Source organism: Nerophis ophidion, linkage group LG07, assembly GCF_033978795.1.
Source record: "Nerophis ophidion isolate RoL-2023_Sa linkage group LG07, RoL_Noph_v1.0, whole genome shotgun sequence".
NCBI classification, from domain to species: Eukaryota; Metazoa; Chordata; class Actinopteri; order Syngnathiformes; family Syngnathidae; genus Nerophis; species Nerophis ophidion.
Window position 1 is genome coordinate 59,010,227 of NC_084617.1, and position 22,052 is coordinate 59,032,278.

General features: G+C 39.2%; 1 protein-coding gene across 6 annotated transcripts in view; it reads left to right on the forward strand.

Annotated features, from left to right (window-relative positions):
* Positions 1-378: 378 nt before the first annotated feature.
* The window catches only part of tcf7l1b (transcription factor 7 like 1b), a 68,006-nt gene continuing 46,332 nt past the window's right edge, over positions 379-22,052 (forward strand). For 4 of the 6 annotated variants that reach the window (XM_061906732.1, XM_061906734.1, XM_061906737.1 and 1 more), the window contains exons 1-3: positions 379-1,125; positions 1,217-1,289; positions 1,352-1,479. In XM_061906732.1, coding sequence (XP_061762716.1) covers positions 940-1,125; positions 1,217-1,289; positions 1,352-1,479 — 387 coding nt within the window. In that variant the 5' untranslated portion in view covers positions 379-939. The remainder of the gene's footprint in view (positions 1,126-1,216; positions 1,290-1,351; positions 1,480-22,052) is intronic. The other 2 variants (XM_061906735.1, XM_061906736.1) reach the window with 1 other exon arrangement.

The following is a 22,052-nucleotide window of genomic DNA, read 5'->3' on the forward strand; positions in this document are numbered from 1 at the left end:
GTGCACGCATCGTCATATGGCGACGTTTTCAACAGGATACTTCACGCGAAATTTAAAATTGCAATTTAGTAAACTAAAAAGGCCGTATTGGCATGAGTTGCAATGTTGATATTTCATCATTGATAGATAAACTATCAGACTGCGTGGTCGGTAGTAGTGGGTTTCAGTAGGCCTTTAAGCATCATTAAGAATAATAACGTTTGCAGATGTACTGTATTGGTGCACCTAATGTTGTGGCCGGTGAGTGCGCCAAAGTTGCGTATTTTGATAGTTTAGTCGGAGTGTTTAGGGTTAAGAATAGCAGTGTTGCTGCATGGAGAAGAAGTGTCGGTTTTCAGAGTAAACTCCTCCTCTAAACGCACGGACGGGCTGCGCTCTTCCACTTGAGCAGCCAACTTGTTATCACGGCGCATTCTCCGGCTGCTATGTGCAGCGAAACACCCACCGCGTCCATTTAAACATTTACTTCCTTTAATTTTTTTTTTTTTGCACAAATTGTCAAACTTTTTTTTTTTTTTTTTTTTTACGGCCGCGCGTTTTTTTTTGTGCACTTTGAGGAGCGGCCGGGCATAAAGCAGGCACATGTAGCCATTGTTTCCTCACACATGGATCTTGTAGTGCTGTGAGTAACCTCTCCCAGGCTCGGACTGCAGAGTTTGTGTGTCCCCCGAGGGGCCCCAGAGAAGGACATCCCCACAGGAGAGGGGGGCGCACAGGCTGCAAAGGGACGACAAAGTTTGGACAAGTTGTTGTAAAATACTGTGGATTATCGCCGCCATGGACGTCAGGAACTCGTCCAGAGGATGAAAAAAATGGACATGTTCTGGTAGTTAGCTTTGTCTCTCAAGTGGTTTGTTTCCGCTGTTGCGCACGTTTTTTTTTTGTTGGTGTTTTTCCCCTCTTCATCCTCCTATTTATCCAATTTACTGGTGTGCAAAAATGCCTCAACTGAACGGAGGTGGCGGGGATGATTTAGGGGCCAACGACGAAATGATTTCGTTTAAAGACGAAGGCGAGCAGGAGGAAAAGATTTCCGAAAACGTCTCGGCCGAGCGAGACTTGGACGATGTCAAGTCCTCGCTAGTCAACGAGTCGGAAAACAACAGCAGCTCCTCGGACTCGGAGGTAAGAAGGTCAAATGTCTGTTCCCCCCCCCCCCCCCCCCTTCTCCCTGTTATGTTATAAGATGAAAATTCAACCAGTGTTTGTGTGTCAGCAAGCAGAGAGGCGCCCCCAAACAAGAGTTGACGCAGAAAGTTATGAGAAAGCAAGAGACTACTTCAGTGAAGGTAATAAAATTGATTTCTTATTTTATTTTTTAGTTTGATCTAACTTTACTGTACATTTGCAGCACTGAGAAGACAGCAAGATGGAGGTCTCTTTAAGAGTCCCCACTACCCTGGCTACCCGTTCCTCATGATCCCAGACCTCACCAACCCTTACCTATCCAATGGCTCTCTGTCCCCCAGTGCAAGAACAGTAAGTTTCCACATCCTGTGCTAATCGCCACTCTTTCCTGCCCACTCTTTACCTCTCCTGGATAACTTTGGCCCGCGCTGAAACGTGTCTTGTACATTGCCAGAGCGCCATATTCCCCTTAGAGCGGCCTCTCGAGGTACCGCTTCTTTGTCCGATTTGGGAGTAAGTGTTGCATTTGACAATGCAAATGATAGCCTAATCTAGTTTTTGGAATAGGTTCTGCCTAAATTCTCTGAAATAGTTGAAATGTTTTTGTTTGCCAGCTGCTACCCATCTGCGTTAAGATTGTGTCAAATACCAATATTTTGGAACCGATACCGAAAGGTATTGCGATACTTTTCAAGTGACACGGATTGGATATTTTTTGCAAACATACATTTGGTAATGCAACCAAAAAACAATATTGCCATTAAATAACATTGTGAAAATACTAGACATCTTCTCTTTTAGAGCTAAGTAGGCAAACAGGTTACAAAGGCCCTGTTTACACTACCCACCGAATTTGATTTTTTTCTCTCAAGTGCTTCAAATCTGATCTTTTTGCATCAAATTCAGGCCACACCAAGAGGTAGTCTAAATCCGATTGGAATATTGTCTTTCAAAATGTGACGAAATGCGTCCTAAATGCGACTTTCACGTCATCTTTGGGCGAGCTTCGTCATTCGTGTGCGTGGGAAAAATTATTCCTAAATTCCCTGACACATTTGAAATGTTTTTGTTTGCAAGCTGCTACCCATCTTTGTTAAGGTTGTCTCGATATAAATATTTTGGTACTGGCACGAAAATGTATTTCGATACTTTGTAAGTGACACAGTTGGATATTTTTTGCCATTAGAATCGCTCCAAAGTGCTTCAAATCTGATCTTTTCGCATCAGATTCAGGCCACCTCAGTATGTAGTCTAAGTCCGATTGGAATCTGATCTTTCAAAATGTGAAGAAATGCAACCTAAATGCGACTTTCACGTCATCTTTGGACAAGCTACGTCATTCGTGGGCGCGGGAAAAATTATTCCTAAATTCCCTGATACAGTTGAAATGTTTTTATTTGCAAGCTGCTACCCATCTGTGTTAAGGTTGTCTCGATATCAATATTTTGGTACTGGCACCAAAATGTATTTCGATACTTTGCAAGTGACACAGATTGGATATTTTTTGCCAGTAGAAACGCTCCGAAGTGCTTCAAATCTGATATTTTCGCATCAGATTTAGGCCACATCAGTATGTAGTCTAAATCCGATTGGAATCTGATCTTTCAAAATGTGACTTCAGTGTAAACGAAATGTGTCTTAAATGCTACTTTTACGTCATCTTTGGGAGAGCTACGTCATTCGTGTGCGCGAGGAAATTTTTTCCTAAATTCCCTGAAATAGTTTAAATGTTTTTGTTTGCCAGCTGCTACCCATCTGCGTTAAGGTTGTCTCGATACCAATATTTTGGTACCGGTACCAAAATGTATTTCGATACTTTTCAAAATAAAAGGCACCAAAAAAATTTCATTATTGCATTATCTTAAACTCTTATAATACATTAAACATACATCTGTTATTGCAACCAAAGAACAATTTTGGCTTTAAATAACATAATGAAAATACTAGACATCTTCTCTTTTAGAGTTAAGTAAGCAAATGGGTTACAAAGGCCCTGTTTACACTACCCACCGAATTAGATTTTTTTCTCTCAAGTGACGCGGAGCGTATCTCAGCTACATTTGGGCGGAAGGCGGGATACACCTCGGACAAGTCGCCATCTCATCGCAGGGCCAACACAGATACACTCAGGCCAATTTAGTGTTGCCAATCAACCTGGAGGGAACCCACGCAGTCACAGGGAGAACATGCAAACTCCACAAAGAAAGACCCCGAGCCTGGGATTGAACTCAGGACCTTCGTATCGTGAGGCACATGCACTAACAACCCCTGTTCAACAGTGCTTTCCCTAGCATGTAATATACAGTATATACAGTATTTATATACTTTGATTTCAAAGAAATAGCGATTGTTGAAGGACCGGAATTGTCGCTTACGCTGTCCCGTTTTTGCTGATGTGTGTGTTTACTTAAGTGAGTTGAACAATAAAGCTAATGTAAAGCCACGCTGATGTCGGTCATGTGTAATCATTCTAGTATCAACTAGATATTTGGTATTGTTACAATCGATATTTGTGTAAATTCACCCATTTATTTACATTCAGGAGCGCTGAATGGTGTGTGTAGTGAAACAGGTTCAGCTATTCCTCGTCCTGCAGGGATGATACTTGGACGAAACATAGTTTATTTGTCGCCATGGAGACAAGGATTAGTGATTTAGAAGTAGATAACACACTAGAAAGGGGACGTTACCTGCTAACTAGCTGTGTTGCTTTTAAAGTGCTGCTTGCAGAGCCACGCTTTAGTGTTTCTATTTCTTGTCTCCACACTGTTTCTGCTTGAAAGTGCTGTGTGTGGGTGTGTTGGCTAACATGGCGGCTCGTATGAAAGCATTGTCACCATGCGTGGCGCGCCTTATGTCGATGAAAGTACTGGTGTTTTTCAATGGCAGTATAGTACCTTTTTTATTTCATTAATACCACGGTATGGCACATAAGGTTAGTGCGTGTGCCTCACAATAAGAAGGTCCTGGGTTCGATTTTTTTGTGTGGAATTTGCATGTTCTTCCCGTGACTGCGTGGGTTCCTTTCAGGTACTCCAGCTACATGCACCTGTGGATAGGTTGATTGGCCTAGAGTGACCTTGAGTGTGAGTGTTGTCCGTCTATGTGCCTGAATACAGTTGGGATAGGCTCCTGCCACCCCGCAACCCCGACAGGGACTCGCGATAGAACATTGATGGATGAATGTATTGTACCGCAGTACTTATTGTATTGGTATACTGTACAACCCTGATCTGCTCTATATGGATTCTCAAGTCACACCCAGCAGTCACAACAATGTCATACCTTGCTTTGACATACATGGGAGGTATCGCACTGTTGTGTGTATGTCAGCTGTTGTCTAAGACTTTTTCAAAGTGTTGATGGGACGCTTGCGGGAACTTGTTGGGTGGATAAAGTGTCTTGCCCAAGGACACAATGGTAGTGACTAGGATGGCGGAAGTGGGGAATCAAACCTGGAACCCTCAAGTTGCTGGCACGGCCGCTGTACCAACCGAACCACACCATCTGCTCCCAGTGTCATCCACACTAGCTAAATGTATCTTAAAAAATCTAGACAAGGGGTTTCACTGTGTAAAATGTTTTGAGTCTCGAGAGAAAAAAAGCCTTATACAAATATAATTAACTTCGCTTTTTAGTGTGTTGCTGTAATACGCATCCAACCATGTTGTCCTTACAATTTGTTGGTTCGCGATAGGATACAAACATGACCCTTGCAGGGATATTTCAAATATGGGTCATAAGGGAAATAACAATACACAGTATAACGATAAACCGTTTTAAAAAGGAATTAGCGTAAACTTGTGATTGATATTCACACTTTAATAAAATCACCGTCTTAACTTAAATGGTAACATGAATAAAACATTTTTTTTTCTTGTATCCTTATTAAAGAACAACTTACCCTAACCTAAACTTGTGTACAGTAATCCCTTGTTTATCGTTAGTAATTGGTTAAATGTTAAATGACTGTCCTAAAGGAATTTCTAGAAAGTATAATTTATTAATTATACCTTGAATATTTTCATAGCTGTAGCATAAACACATGTTTACTACAGTCTAAATACAGTTTTCAACATTATGAAAATCCTGTAGAAATGAGATAACACCATTTAGTTACTGTTTTATTCCAATTTAGTAACGCTGCCTGAGGCTTAGCCAATAAGTGGCCACGATACTTAACAGTGGTTGGTTTGGTGTCATATAATGGCCAACACTACTGTAGATTTGATATTTGTTAGGTCTGAAAATGCTGTTGTAGAATATGAAAAAATGGCTTAGTGAATGCCGCAATATTTGAATTGCGATATGACACATTACTGTCTGAGCAACTAAGCTATTAAACTGGGCACGTTGAACTACAGGCTGTGCTCGATTAGGACAAATTGATTGATTAATCGATACTTGGAAGAGTTTGACACAGAGGTCTCAAGTGAATTTGCGTGATGTCACATAAACCGAAAGTGAAGCACGCCACATCCGTTTTTGCATTTTCAATAACAAACAAACAAACTCTAAAACCTCCAAATATTTAAACAGAAAATATTCAAATTAAAATATGGCTCTTAATAATTTGTAAGAAGATTTTATGTTTCTTCTGCTGAGAAAGTTTATTTCATTAGCATTTATCTTTGAAAAACTTGGCTAAGAGTTCAGTGTGTGTATACGTACTTTTTGAGTACATTCCACATACCGTTTCTATGAACGTGATCTGACATTTTGATATTGTTACTGTATGTCCTTTCGTGCTATTAAAACACGCAAAGCTAAATACTGTTAGACGTTCAAAATCTTGCAGAATGATAGTTTCCTAAATAGGACACAGGTTTCTAAAAATGTTCCAACTTGGAGAGCTGTTTCTCACATTTTATCCATCCCCCAACCCCTTTTCACCCCCCCCCCCCCCCCCCCCAAAAACAAGTACTTTCGTTAAGGCCCGTGGGCATCGAACTGAAAAGACCCCCCTCACGTTTTTTTCCCGTCGTCTTTTCACTGTTGCCGGCCCACCACTCCCCTCGCCTCCCTGTACCTTCCATTCAATTAGAAAGGCGTTAGTTGACCATTGTTATTCTGAGCAGTCTTGATGGCTTCATTGGAGGTCTCCATTGGGTCTCATTAACTAAAGGGTTACTCCACTCTCTCTTGGACGTACATCGCAACTTGTAGCACTTATAAATTATTGCTTTTGGTCACTATGGTCAGTATAAATACACATCTTACTGTGTGTATTTGTGGTATTTTTTTTTTCATTTTTGTATTTGTTATATTTTGGTTTGTGCCTCTGATTGTTGAAACAGTGAGAAATGTAAAGTTGAGACTCTCCACATGGGCAAAAAAAAATGAGGTCAACAGGACAGCGTGGGCTGACTGCGTCCATCGTCACCGTAGCAGACAAAGGCTGGCATACTTAAGAGCCATCTTGGGGTCTCCACATTGCCCAGTGGGGGTCTAATTGATGAGAGGGGTTTTCATTTAGAACTCAGAGCTTGGTTTGTCTGCACCGTGGATACGTTTCAGAGCAGTAAAACAGTAATCTTTCACGTTCGGCCGACAGTTGAAGTTCTGAGTTTTACAGTTACATTCGTCACATGAATGTATGTCGAAAACACAGAATGTCCTGTGAGATAAGAGTTCCCTTAAGGGTGCCCTAATATGTGTTGTCATCACTTGAGTCTGGAGAGACAAGCAATCCATTTGCCTGAGAGCATTTTATTTACTGTGCCCTGTTGCTTTTGGCCTGACAGGTTTGTTTTATGCACAGGAGTATTTGTGCAACAGGAGACAGATAGTGTGATTAATAGCAGGTAACAAGATCTGCTGCTTTCGCTCCCTTGTTGGGAGGTGCTGTTTAATTGGTTTAAAGAGCAAAAGGTGTTTGTGGTTACATGTACAACAATGTTTGTCCTTAAATAGCCTGTATTTGTTCATAGCCAATTGATGTCAAGCTATTTAAGGCAGCACAGTTTTCCTTTATGACGTATAAATTCAGTGGTAAGTTTGATCGGTTGATACAGATTAAATGTGTTTATGGTGAGTGCTATTGGTTAAATCACCTTAGTTTGGACTAGAGTAGTCATTAACGATTGATCTTTTAAGACAATTTTTTAATAGTCGACTAATTCAAATGACCAATTAAACAAATGTTTATTTACACTTGCATATTTTTGCTTACTATTTAACAATAATTAAACATTTCAACAAATTAGATAATACAATGTGGTTACAGAGGCAGTACTGGCCATACTAATACTGATCACAATGTTGATTAATAGAAAATATTTAAGTTAATTGAATGATTTTGCTTATCCATTCATCCATCCATTTTCTACCGCTTATTCCCTTTCGGGGTTGCGGGGGCGCTGGCGCCTATCTCAGCTACAATCGGGCGGAAGACGGGGTACACCCTGGACAAGTCGCCACCTCATTGCAGGGCCAACACAGATAGACAGACAACATTCACACACTAGGGCCAATTTTTTAGTGTTGCCAATCAAGCTATCCCCAGGTGCATGTCTTTGGAGGTGGGAGGAAGCCGGAGTACTAAATATTTAATTTTACGTAGAAAAAAATATAATATTCAAACATTTCCCTATTTTATTTTATTACATAGAATTGTCTGAAGAAAACAAAAGTCCATTTTCAAATAGTGAGCGATTATATTTGCGACTAGAAGACCAGTCAAAGGACTATTGCTTATGATCTATCTAGCAACAGATCATTGTCATATTAACCTCTTTCTACACTCTTACTAATCTACTTTCATGTTCATAGTTGCTTTTTGTTCTGCTTTAACGCGCTTTCATCTACACTTCTTAAGCACTTATTTCTTGTGTTTGCTTAAGCTATCTTTGTGGCTAGTTTAGCAATTAGCATACCTCCTTGTCTGCTGCGGCTTGCTTTTACTCTGTGTGTAATATGTTTAGCCGCTTCTTCCAGTCCTCCAGTGATAATGATACCTGTATTTTATTTTTCACAATGAAGGTGATGATTATTAACTTAGACTAATGCAGTGATTCTCAAATTGCGGTACAGTACGCGGGCTCAGTCTAGTGGTACGCAGAATAATCAATTATGTGTTATTTGCCTATATTCAAACAGTGTTACTGTTCAAACTGCGTAGCCAAACATGTTAAAGATACTTAAATAAAGCCTATGCCTTGTTTTTACTAATACTTAAGCCTACTACGTTACTGTATTTTAATGTTGGTGACATTTGGAGACCTAGATGTTTTCTGAGGTGGTACTTGGTAAAAAAAAGTTTGAGAACCACTGGGAAAATGGCTTTGCATTGTATTGACATCCACCGGGCACCAAAAATTAATCAACCAATAGGGATAATTTTTTTGAGAACAGCACAAAAAAAGGAGAAAAGACATTAATCGGAATTGGCATATAACATACTTTTTTCGCGTAAATTTGCCGATACTGATTGGTGGCCAACTGATTGGCACATTTCTAAAAGCCTACGGAATATGTAAAGAATAATCAGGCAGTGACTTCCCCATGTGTGCAGCACACTTAAGGATTGAAAAGCCCAACTTTTAAATTTGGATGTGGCGAGCCTATCATGAGCAATGAGAGACGGGCCTCCATGGGATCAGCACAGACTTCCCCTGAGGGCCAAGCATAACTGATTTAAAGCCCGCTCCGAGCTGACATTCCGCTGTAATCCACTGAGAGTTGAGGAGGAGGTTTTATGTTTGCAGAGATGTTCCAGCAGACGGCTGCCTGCTCAGGGGCGGAGGTTTGTCCCACAGAGTCTAAATCCAGCTCGTTGTTTGTCAATCTACTGACGTGATCATCACCTCATTGTTCCAGTAGTGACACAGCAGTGCCAGATTTAATGCCTGAATCTGCTTCATGGCCACGTCTGACAGCCTCATCAGCACTTTGAAACAATTCTGCAAGTAGCATCATCATCATCATCATCGCCACTAAAGAGTGAAATGCCTCTTGTGTGTGAGAAGTGTCGAGTAAGCAAGAGTGAGGTTGGCCACGCAAATATATTTTCATCAAATACACAAACTCCTGAGCATGATTGTTGAATAGGATTTTGTGTGCGTGATCGAGATATGAATGGAGAGCTTGTGTAAGTCTGAACATGTCAGGGGCTACAATTGCATGCCTTTCTGGATACTTTTTTTCTTTCTTTCTCTTGTGTTGCTTTTGCCGCTTAAAACAGACAAAGAAAAGTCAACACAGACATTGTCCTGATGAATAAAAGGGCCTCTCCCTACATAAACACATGCTGTTGGTGTGGAGGTGTCTTTTCATCAGGTTGCGCCGTCTATTCACCTTGGTACGCACGTGTGTGTGTGTGCGCGCGTGCACCCGTGTGTGTTGCACGTATAAAGTCTGCGAGGGTTACTGGAGGGTGTGATGGCGTGTTCAGGTGAAGCCCTGTGGATACTTTGCAACAGAGGCAACAGTGTCCTGCACTCACATTCTGACAACCCCCAGCGTTGTATTCGACTGCTGCAAGTAATCTCAATGGTGGAGTGCAAATATTTTTTCAGCCAAGCACTGTGTCAACAGAAGCAACATTTCTGACTGGCTATATAGTTTAAAAAAGATTTTTCCTTCAAAGGCAAACACGTCTACATCAGTTTAGTGGCACTGATTAATTAGCAGCAGATTGGCAGAAACCGCAGCAATGTCAGGACTGGCTTAAATCCTTGTTAACATTCGATTCACTCATATATTGATTCTGGGCGATATATCGATATATGCAATATATCGCGGGTTTGTCTCTGTGCAATATAGAAAATGACTATATCGTAATATTCGAGTAAACGTTCTCACGCAGTTGTTTTTAGCTGCGGGCATTACACTCCAGGCTCTCCTCACTCTTTCCTGTGTCTCCTTCTCACAGACAAGCAGGCGCACATTTTTACATACGTCACATACTTTCACGTCATACGTCACATACGTATACGCCCTCGCCCAGCAGAGAGGTAGCAGCGTGGCTAACGTTAGCTGTGATGCTACCGGGTTGTTGTGAGAGAAAGAAGGTGCGAATCTCGTTACAAATGAAGGACGAATTAATTCCCAAGAAAAACAGCACGTGGTCCATCGTCTGCCGGTGGTTCGGCTTCAAGCGGGAATATGTCGAACAGACAACTTTAATTTGTCGTGTGTGGGGCACAAGCGTTGCTACCAAAAGTAGCATTACTGCTAATATGTAGCATCATTTGAAAATTCACCTGCTAATAACTTTAATAAATACAGTTTTGGTAAATTGACTTACTTGTGATTTCCTTCTCAGCCTGAAAGTTTAAAAGTAGCATATATCAGTGCAGTATAACAAGAATGTTTTAATGTAGACACATGGAATCACCATCCTGCTATGATTATACGTATCAAGTGTTTATTCAAGGCTAAGACCTTGAATAAATATATCGTATATCGTGATATGGCCTAAAAATATTGCGGTATTAAAAAAAGGCAATATCGCCCAGCCCTAATTACAAAGTACCTATGCTGATGCTAATTTACATTCAAAACACTTTCTTTTAATCTAGATCATTGATTCTCAATCTGTGGTCGGTGTACCACTAGTGCTACGCTGCTCCAGCTAGTAGTACGCCTAAGAAAAACTTAATTAAATATTTAAACATAGTGTTACTGTTCAAACTGTTACAGTGGCCAAACATTTTAAATATACTTGTTAAATAAAACATCTGCCTGTGATTTAATGAATAGTTCGACCAACTACCCTACTGTACTTCAATGTTAGTCATTTTGGTGATACCTGGAGAGCCCAAGTGTTTTCTGAGGTGGTACTTTGCAATTTAAAAAAAAATATTAACGTCCCTCAAAGTCATGGAAGTGTAAAAATGTGTTAAATGATTTTAATATTAAATTGCAACTGATGCGACACATTCGTCCACATTAGGGCTGACCGGTACACCGGTGTTAGTCAATACTGGTATATTTTAGAAAGCGGTATGTATTTGAGACATTACCACCATACTGGTATCTTTCGATGTGCCTTTGTTATGGCCGTTTGCTCCTCTATGCGCCTGACAGGCGAAGCACAGGAGATCCTCTTTAGCTCATCCCCGCCCCTTGCGTGTTTATGTAGACTTCTCCAACGCAACATGACGCACAAAAACAAAATAAAAAACAAAACAAAATGACAATGCGGTGCCGACTTCTGGACTCCCGAGTGATAGAACGCTTTGGTCAGCGACTTAATTTGTCTATTGGTGAGTGATTAAAGCTTTATTTAAACACACACCAATTTGTTTAGGAATGTATAAATCTCCTTATAACAATTTTGTCACTAATCTTATCAATTTATGTTGTCCAATTCTGTTAGCAACTTAGCACAGAAGCTAACGACACCTCCTCTCTGCTGCTCGCTTGGTGTGTCAAATGTGTAACTACACCTCGGCTTGATAGTGCCTCTTGCCATAGCCCAGGGGTCGGGAACCTTTTTGGCTGCGAGCCATGAAAGCCAAATATTTTAAAATGTAATTCCATGAGAGCCGTACAATATTTCATAACACTGAATACAACTAAATGTGTGCCTTTTTTAAGTAGGACTAACATTTTTAGAGTATAATAAATCTCTTATTCTTATTAATAACATTGTTATTCTGAAGTTAACCAATAATAAATAAAATACGCCTAATAAACAGCGGCTGAAGAAAACGAATTGATGGATTAAGATGAATGAGAATGTTTTATATTCTGAATGTTATCTTTAACAATAATTACCAGCGGAATTATTCATTACTTATCGTGTTAAGCAATGTCAATCAATCAATCAATGTTTACTTATATAGCCCTAAATCACTAGTGTCTCGTCAGCTAAGATTTAGCTGAGAGCCAGATGCAGTCATCAAAAGAGCCACATCTGGCTCTAGAGCCATAGGTTCCCTACCCCTGCCATAGCGCGTCCGGACTAACCTACTTTAGTATAGCGTCTGGGCGGGTGAAAAGTAGTTTTAAATTAGACAGCCAGCGGGTAGAATCTCCATTTATACCCGTGCACAAGCGTGAGAATATAAACCTAACGTTAACGAACAAAATTAACGAAAACTGCTTTGACATAGTATGGGCTAATTAATTACTCTAAAATAATAAACAACACGTTACGTTACTACTTACAACACAAATCTCAGTACTCTCAACACTGGTTAGCTAGCCATAAAACAGTTAGGCAATTTGGACTAAAAAACTCTGTGAGGTGAGGCCTCGTGCTGTACTTTATGCTGAAGTTATACATGACGAATCCCAGTTTGGGCTCTTATTAAACCTATGCATATATTTCTCAAATATTTTGGTAGATCTACGACAATATTATGGAATAATTTATAGTACGTAGATCCATGTCAACATAAAGGAAAGCAGTGTTTCAACTGTCAGATCAGCAGATGCCATGTCAAGTGACACTTAAATAATATGTTACCTCAGTGGCTTCATGAATAACCCGTCTTTCTGGATTTTATTATGGGAACATGTGTTGTTTTTAGTTCCTCACTTCCTTGCAGTGCTTGTGTTGATCTGTTGGAAATGGTGTCAGTTCATCCTTCCCTTGTCGGTCTCGGTGGAAAGCAAGACATGGCGTCAATTTCTGTTTCTACCCCATAGCCTAGCTAGTTTACTGTCTAACCCGCCCGCTCAGCATTAGAAATTCTGTTTAAAGTGCACTCTGGCTTCTTCAGCACAGGACCCATCAGGAGAATCTCAGCATCCTTTGAGGGAAAGATAACCAACATCTTCCCAACTCCACTCTCCAGCCGTAGAATCCCCATGTTCAGTGACATCAATGAATCCCTTTGATGTAACATGAATATGTGTGCAAATGTGTTTTTATCAATTCATGTGTTTTTCTCGCTCACTGTTTGGCCAAAGTTACTGTGCAGTCTGGGTTTTTTTGGAACATACTTCTCTCTGTGAACATTTGTATGAACTCCTGTTGTCGGCCAAAGGTTAACACTTTTCTCTTGAGATAGCGCTCCTTTTTCTCCCTCACAGTTCTAAAGACACAATGCTATTATGTTAACAACATACCTCCTATTCCAAATACATGTATCAAAATAATGTAAAAAAATACCCAGCCCCTATTTTTTCTGTTGGAAAAAAAACATCTATTTGTTATCATCCGTTGTCCATGGATTTGTTCATTCTTAAACTTTATGTGGTTGATGACCAATGTCAATTAGGGTGTATTCAGATGTCATTTTTGGTCTTGTTAAAACTAGTGTGTTTGCTCATTTTCCCCATAAAAAACAATACACTGTGAACAACAACTTGTCTTTAAAAATCTCAGTTAATAGTTGGGATGTAACAGCATAAACATTTCATATCACAATTGTCATATCCAAAATTATCATGGTTATCATTTATATGAGACTGTTTTTGAATGTAAACCCACATAAATATTTTAAACAACAGACAGACAATATACTTTCCTTGGCAAAAGCGACACTACGGACAATTATGTTCTGGCTTCTTAGGAGCCGTATTATTATTACCATATTTTTCGGATTATAAGTTGCAGTTTTTTTCATTGTTTGGCAGGGGGTGCGACATATACTCCGGGGCGACTTATGTGTGAAATTATTAACACATTACCATAAAATATTAAATAATATTATTCATATAATTCGTGGAAGAGACGAAAAAAATGTCAGCAATCGTCACACACGTCAACCAATAAGAATTCGGCGGGGGAGGGTCATGGCAGAAGTGCATTGTGGGTCACGGGATGCCAACTGCTATATGCTATATCAGGGGTCGGGAACCTTTTTGGCTGAGAGAGCCATACAAGCCAAATATTTTAAAAAGGATTTCCGTGAGAGCCATAAAATATTTGTTTTAAGACTGAATACAACTAAATGCGTGCATTTTTCAGTAAGACCAACATTTTTAGAGTATAAAAAGTCTCTTATTCTTTTTAACAACATTGTTATTTTTAAGCTAACCAACAATAAATAAAATACTTCTTACCATTCATGCTACTTCTTGTACAGGTAGGGTAGAAACCGGATGGATGGATTAAAATGCATGAGAATGTTTTATGTTTTGAACGTTATTTTTGACACTGTGATTACCAGCGGAATTATTAATTACTTACCGTAATTAAGCAATGTCAGCTGAGATTTATCTAAGAGCCAGGTGCAGTCATCAAAAGAGCCACATCTGGCTCTAGAGCCATAGGTTCCCTACCCCTGTGCTATATGCTACTGCCGTAGCTAATAAATTAGATAATTTCAATGTTGGCGGTAACTTATAAAAACTGAGAAGGGCTGAACAAAAATGGCACCGAAAAGGAAATCATGTACTGCAGATTACAAGTTGGACGTAGTGAAATATGCAAACGACAAGAGAAAGTGGCGCATACCTTTGGAGTTGGCAGTTGTTTAGAAGCGACAGCGAGGAAGAAGATTTCATAGTATTTATCGATTAGGAGTGACAGATTGTTTGGTAAACGTATAGCATGTTCTGACTCTTACCATAATAAGTTACGTTAACATACCAGGCACCTTCTCAGTTGGTTATTTGTGCGTCATATAACGTACATTTATTCAGCCTGTTGTTCACTATTCTTTATTCATTTTAAATTACCTTTCAATTGTCTATTCTTGGTGTTCGATTTTATCAAATAAATTCCCCCCAAAAATGCGACTCGTACTCCAGTGCGACGTATATATGTTTTTTTCCTTCTTTATTATGCATTTTCGGCCTGTGCGATTTATACTCCGGAGCGATTTATAATCTGAAAAATATGGTACTTGGACATTTAAAAAAAAAAATCTCCTTCAGTTGTAATTTGTAACGGTAGACATTATTCTGTCTTGTATTCACATTGAGTTAGAGTTTATTTCAAACATGCAAGCATACAACATGATACATCACAATTTCCAGTTTCTCTTTTCAACATGTTCGAAAAGGAGTAGGAAGAAGCAGTTAGCATTTAAGCGAGCAGCTAGTAGTGGCGCTTGCTTCTAGCTCGCGATCAGTGGCATTTGCTGCTAGCTGGCGTTCAGCGCTGCTGTTTTTTCTTCTCCAGGAAATGAGCAGTAACACTTTTCCGTGAGTTCAATCAAACTGTGGTTTTACCTCAAATGTAATTTGAAACGGTAACACTAACCGTCAAGAGTTTTACCATGTTTTTTCATTAATACTGGTTATCGTTACATTCCTTGTTACTGGCAAAATAAACCTTTTTTGACTTCAAACCTCTGTGGACCTGCTTAAACCAGACATGATCACTTGTACTCAGTATTGCGACATGGTAGTTTAGTTTAGCAAAACAACTAGTCTACACATTTATATTTATTTATAACGATACGAAGGTCATCGTAGGGCTGGGCGATATGGCAAAAAAACGTATCACTCTTAATTTTTTTTCATATCATCCAATCTCGATTAATGTGCATTTTTTTTTCATTAAAGCGGATTGTCCTGTGCAGGATTACTATACCGGGTACCACATCCCTACTGTTTACTAGTGCAGTATCTTGTAACAGATATTTCCACCATGTTTGATCGAGGTAATATATACTAACAGCTGACAACTGTCATTTTGTTCATTTATATATTACTAGAGATCCAACGATACAGGTAACCCACGCTACGGTCCACACCTGGTTTTAGGGCCACAGTTTTGCTTCTTTTTTGGTACGTTTTGTGGGGGTAATAGGAACAACTTTTTTTCCTCTCAAAGTTATTTTGTTGTTTTGCTTCCCATCACAAACATTCTGCTGTAAACAAAGTATAATCGGTGTAGTGAATGCTATAAGACTTATTTGAAGTTAACCTTTACTAAACAACACTTTCAAATGGTAAATTATTATTTGCATTCTTGTATACATCGGTGCTTCTCACCAGTGCTTTGGCAAACAAGCAGTGACCTAGATCATGGAATTTTCAAAACCCAAATTGTGTATCTTATATTGAATTGAAATACATTAAAGTGCAGTTTGAATTTGAGGCACTGTAAAATAATATATACCAACACATAAAACAAGTTTAATGATTATTTAAGGAACAAAATGTTTTTTATGTATCCACAAACAAAAAAAAAGAGCACAATGTGTTTGTCTGCAGAGTTGTTTTTTTTAGAACATGTTATATCAGACGTGTGGAATCTTTGCATACACAAACTAAGAGTCTGACAAAAAATAATCAAACATAAAAATGCCTTTTCTGATTAAATTAATGGGTGTGTTTATTCTCCCAGTCGGGACCATTACGGTCACATAGACATTCTGAGTGACTGCTAGTCCGCATTCAGGACAGGATTACTGGTGTGCTGCAGCAGGTAGTGAAACTAAAGCCTTTCACTAAAGTCGCTGCTCCTTTTAAATTTTGTGTTTCAACTTCAATGTTAGTCATATTTCTTTATTTTGTTCTTCTCAGCTGCACTTCCAGCTGTGTAAGGGGAAGAGGCAGAACACTTATTGAACATTCATTACGTCGTGACAAGCCTCACTTTCGCGAAGGTGGAACCGGAGGTTGCCATTCTTTTCTGTGCACAAAAAAACGCTTTTGACGAGAGCCAGTTTTTTGAGAAAATAGAGGAAAGAAGAACGCAATAATTTCTACGGAGAAAAAAAAGATCAAACCTCAAGTATTGCAGCTGTACGTTCTGCTGATCAGCCTTGCATCAGACATCGATGTGGAACCGGGTCCTACATTCTGATTCCAAATGTTATACAGTATATTTTTGAAACTCAGTCTGCCGACCAGAAGAAATAGCTGTCACAGAGACGTCTAGCAGCCAACTGTATGTACAGGCTACATATGTAGTCTAATCAAGGCACTACTTCAAGCAAATGCATTATTGAGCAATATTTAGTCTGCTGATAAAAATTGAAGTGTGAATACAAACCAACTCTTATGCTATCTTTTTTTCAATTGCTAGTCCGGACCAGGGTTCCGTAGTGCAAGTGTGATTGCAAGGCAGTGCTAACTTAGAGAGTGCTATTTTTCTCGGGGACTGCTTCAGAGTATGTCCGCGCAATACGGATATTTCTTTCTGTTTAGTGCTTTGAACCGGAAGTACACGTGCCGTTCCCTATGCTAGTTGCCCTTAGCGTTCCTACTCGACTGGATTCTTCATTCATCTCTCAAACAAACATTGATAAGTTTTACAATATGTCTAAAACTATTTATGTTTTCATGCGTATTTGTACGTGCTATCAGAATGTTATCAAGCTATCACTGTTAGCATTAGCTATTATATTAACACGTTTATGAGTATCTTTGTTAGTTACAATGGCATTCTTTTTGTATTGTTTCAGTTTCACAAATTCCTCAGTAAATTCACCAAAAACTTCACCGTGGAGTTATTGAGTTTGTTTAGCTGAGCTAGCTTCTACAAATAGTGGGTCCATGACGACGACTTCTGTTATGTTTGATCATCCGTTTTACTGCACTTTTGCTGGCCCCATTTGAAAACAATAAAGGTATGTGAATCAATATTTACAATATCTTTGTGGGTAAATAACTCATTTCAGAACGTACAGTACATATTGCGGCTAATACATGGAAACATATTTTTTCGTCTAAGGTTTAGTGGGTGTGGCTTATATACTGGTGTGCTCTTCAGTCTGTAAAATACAGTCCTTGATAATGAAATACTTGATTATCAAGGGTTTAGTGGTAGTTCAAGGATACCTACAGTATAAAACCCCCAATCTTCCTAGGAAACTAATGTACTTTCTTTCTCTGCGACCCATTTTAACTTTTACAGAATTTTTTTCTCTCTGATATTATCAGAGTAGAAAAGTTCCGGTTCGCTAGGTAACTCTCGGAACAGTGGCTTTCAAAATAAAAGCAGCACAGTTGTGGCAGTACGGTCTTTCCCCCGTCCTTGGCTGGAAAACGTTTATTACATTGAAAGAACACGCAGGGTTGTGTATTTCCTTTATTTTCCGGTAATTGTACCTTATTTTCTATTGTTGACAGGTTTGAGTTGGAATGGAGTAAAACGTGACAATTGTCACTTAAATATTGTGTCCGTTGCTATTGTTAAGTTGCTTTACAGTCTGTATGTGGCCGTTACCACAGTAGTTTAGTTTGCCTAAAGAAATGCTTTTCCTCCGTAATTGTACCTTAAACACTTCACTCCATGCTAATAAAATGTGATTGCACAGCAGAAGAAGATGAAAAAAACAAAAAACACTTTAAACAGGGTTTCATCAGTCTGGTATTCCAAGCAGCTGTTTTAGTTTAAGCTCTGCATGCAGCAGAAGAGGGCGAGAGAGCAGGCAAAGACGAAGGAGATTGTTGACAAGATGTGGTGGTGGGAGCACAAACTGGGGCAGATACGGGTCCCGCTATTGCTTTGCCTGTTATCCTGAAGTGGGCCCACTTCCAGACCTTCAGGCATTTACTTATCAGGGGATTCTTGTCTCCCACAGAGCACCATGTCTTACCAGTGCCTCTCACAGCCCAATCAGCAAGCAGCAGAAGGCGATCAGATCACATACATGTGGCGTCAATACTGCTAAGATTTTTTTTATCAGGTTTCATATATAGTCTATCCACAGAGGGATGGCTAAAGACCATGTCATACAGTATGTGTTTCATATCAGCGAGGTTGTAGTGGTCATACTAAATTAAGAAGTGAATGGATATCCATCCAGGATGAGAGCAGTTGACAGCAAGAATAGCAGCTGTTCTTCATGTTAAACCTATAAATCACTTTAGCTGCTTCCCATTGAGTTTGTTCCATCAGTGGGGATGCAGCTCTGTAGTCTACTGATACAAATGTCAGGTTCAATGTATTATACCTGATACATTTGTGAACTAGAACATAAATTGTTTACTTCATCCAGCGCTGGCTTTAGAATTGCAGCCAGTGTTTGGAATGGATCACAAGTTTCCATTAAAGGGGACCAAAACCAACATTGCTTACCTATTTGTACCTTGTTTTTGTGTATTTGGGCTCAGCATAAGTCCCAAAAATTGAAATCAAACCATGGAGGCATTGGCAGATACATTCATAAAACAATCTCCTTCATACTTCCTTCAATTGAGCTGTTTGGAATTTGCCAAATTTGTGACGTTTTTCCATATCTCCATATATTAGGTTTTACCCTAAGAGCTTTTCGCGAGTCTGCCATTGTAGTCTGACGCTGTGGGCAATGAGTTTATTCTTTTTCTCTATTATCTTGTTTTGAGGCAGACTGGCTCGTGCATGCACATGCATCCTTCGCTGTTGCCATTTCTAATACAAAGTAGCATTTAACTTATATATGTCAGTAGACTCCAAACTGAGGCGCTAAAACTACAACATGGCAAACGGGGAGAAGACAGAAGCATGTAAATAACACCTCCCCCATAACGGCGCATCCTGAAGAGACGGTAAGAAAGTAGCTTGAAAATAGTCCGTAAAATATATTCTAAGAAAAATTTGGATGAAAGAACCACTGTTACATGTTGTGTAGACCACAAGGAAGTGTTTTAAATGTAGGGCAAAACAATCATAATATGACCCCATTAAATTAACTTTTAAGCGCCAATTTCAGGCTACATAGTCAATAAAAAATATTAGCATGGTTCAGAAATCAATTAACGGTTAATATGATGCATTCTGTACACTTGTCCTTATTGTTGTCAGCTACTCTAAAGTTTGTTATTTATTACTGTCTGTAGGTTGTGAGTTCAAACCCCGGCCGAGTCATACCAAAGACTATAAAAATGGGACGCATTACCTCCCTGCTTGGCACTCAGCATCAAGTGTTGGAATTGGGGGTTAAATCACCAAAATGATTCCCGGGCGCGGCCACCGCTGCTGCCCACTGCTCCTCTCACCTCCCAGGGGGTGATCAAGGGTGATGGGTCAAATGCAGAGAATAATTTCGCCAGACCGAGTGTGTGTGTGAGACAATCATTGGTACTTTAACTTTAACTTATATACCGGTATTTGCACCACATGTGTTTTGAGTTGATGTGGTGAATGCTGAAAAAACTGCAAGCCAAATTGTTTTGTTTTATAAATGAGAAAGAACAATTTATGCTACACAAATCTGATGTTTTATATAATACGGATTGAGTCACTGCTTGTTGAAAAATACATGTAAAGAGTACCTCAAAACGTAATTACATATTAAATCGCAATCTCAAAAAGTGTAAAAAAATGTTAGTTTGATTATTTTCTAAATAGTTTCTGCCCTACAAGTTGTATTAGTATTATTCCCCAACTTGCAGTAAAACAAAGTAACACAACAAAGACGACAGTATTCAAAGCCTGTACCAAGACCTTCCATATACACTTAATATACTATCATTTTGTGTTCAATATATAAAAAAATAGTTTTTACATAAAAATAGTAAAACTAAATTGTGAACGTATAAAATAATGGCATCCATTATTTTGTGTTATAAAATTTGTTTTTAATAAAAAATAAAGAAATTAAGTCATGAAGGTATGAAATAATGGCATCTGTAATTGTGTGTTATGAGATGTGTTTTTAATTAAAAATAATTACATTAAATTTTAAAAGGTATGAAATAATGGCATCCATAATTTTGTGTTATACAATCTCAATTACATATTTAAAACAAATTAAAAAAAGCTTTATTAAATTGTGAAAGTATGAAATAATGGCATCCATAGTCTCGACACAAACATTTAATTGCAATGGCACTCCTGTCAAATACTTTGAAGTTAAGCATTGATCCTTAAAACAAATATTAAAGAAAGTTAATGTACAAAAGGCTGAGTATTTTTTGTTAATGCTCTGACAAATAATAATTATTATTTTTGTAGTTGGCTCATAAAGTTAGATCGTTGCTTTGATAATACCGCAACCTCTGGTTGCCCTCTTCCTTCCTCAGTTACCCTCATAAACCAATTGTCCTAGTTAAAGAGTCACAATGTTCTGGCAAGCATCAAATTTGATTAAAGCCAAGCAAAAGCACAAGTCATCCTAAATGTGTAGCAGCTTTATCTGTAACCGGACTTGTGGATCCTGTCTGAATAAACGTCAGTAACGTCTGATGGACTATATCACTCTTTCCTGACCTTATCTGCTTAATTCAAAACGTTGAGGTAATGTTCTTGATTAGTTCTAAGCAATGGCTGTGGTTTAGGGACCTTGTGCTCCTCAAACACAAGACACTAGTAGATTCCCCTGGTGCCTGCCTCAGATGATCAGCATGATTAGGTTTCTTTGTTTAGACACTTCATCATGTGACATGTTCAGGTTGTACTGTCAGTGAGTTTACAAGTGTGAGATGAAGAGGAGTCGTTTGCAGGGCATTTACTGTTGACATAATCTTCAAGCCATTTCTGTGACCAGACACCCAGTCATTGTAAATGTGGGTGACTGTTTTACCTCAAATTTAGAGTATCTCCATGAGGAAAAAAAGATCTAATCAGTTTTATATGATATGGACTAGGCAGATGAGCCCTTTTGTTTGATTTGTACATGGTTTGGAGGGGCTGGCTATTGGAGATCCCTGAAGCAGGCATTAGGGGCAGGCCTGATTCTCGTGTGAAATGGGGAGGCTCTATAGCTCTCGGCTGACTTGACTGGGGCTGTATGGGTGTGTTGGCAGGGGGAGCGCCAACCATGAATAGGTTCTTTGACTACCTCAGACTTGCCCTGAAAGGCAGGACAAAGACCCTAGGGCAACGGCTTAGAGCCTCACAGCTGAGCTCCAGAATGCTTGGCCCAGTCTTCCTCCCTTCTTGCCTGATTTAAATACTACAGTGGCTTTCAGCATTCTGGTGACGGAGGCTCACATTCACATGGCCGCTAACACACCACCACCTTTTCTGTTTTTGTTTACAGAATACCATATTGTATACTATTATTGTCAAAACTCTAATGCAATGAACAGGACCCTTAGCCGCATAGCTTTAGGAATTAATTTTGATATTCCCTAATTGTATGGATGTGTGTATCACTCTCAAACACTACTCTGTTCCAAGTCGTTAATTATGGCTCATTTAA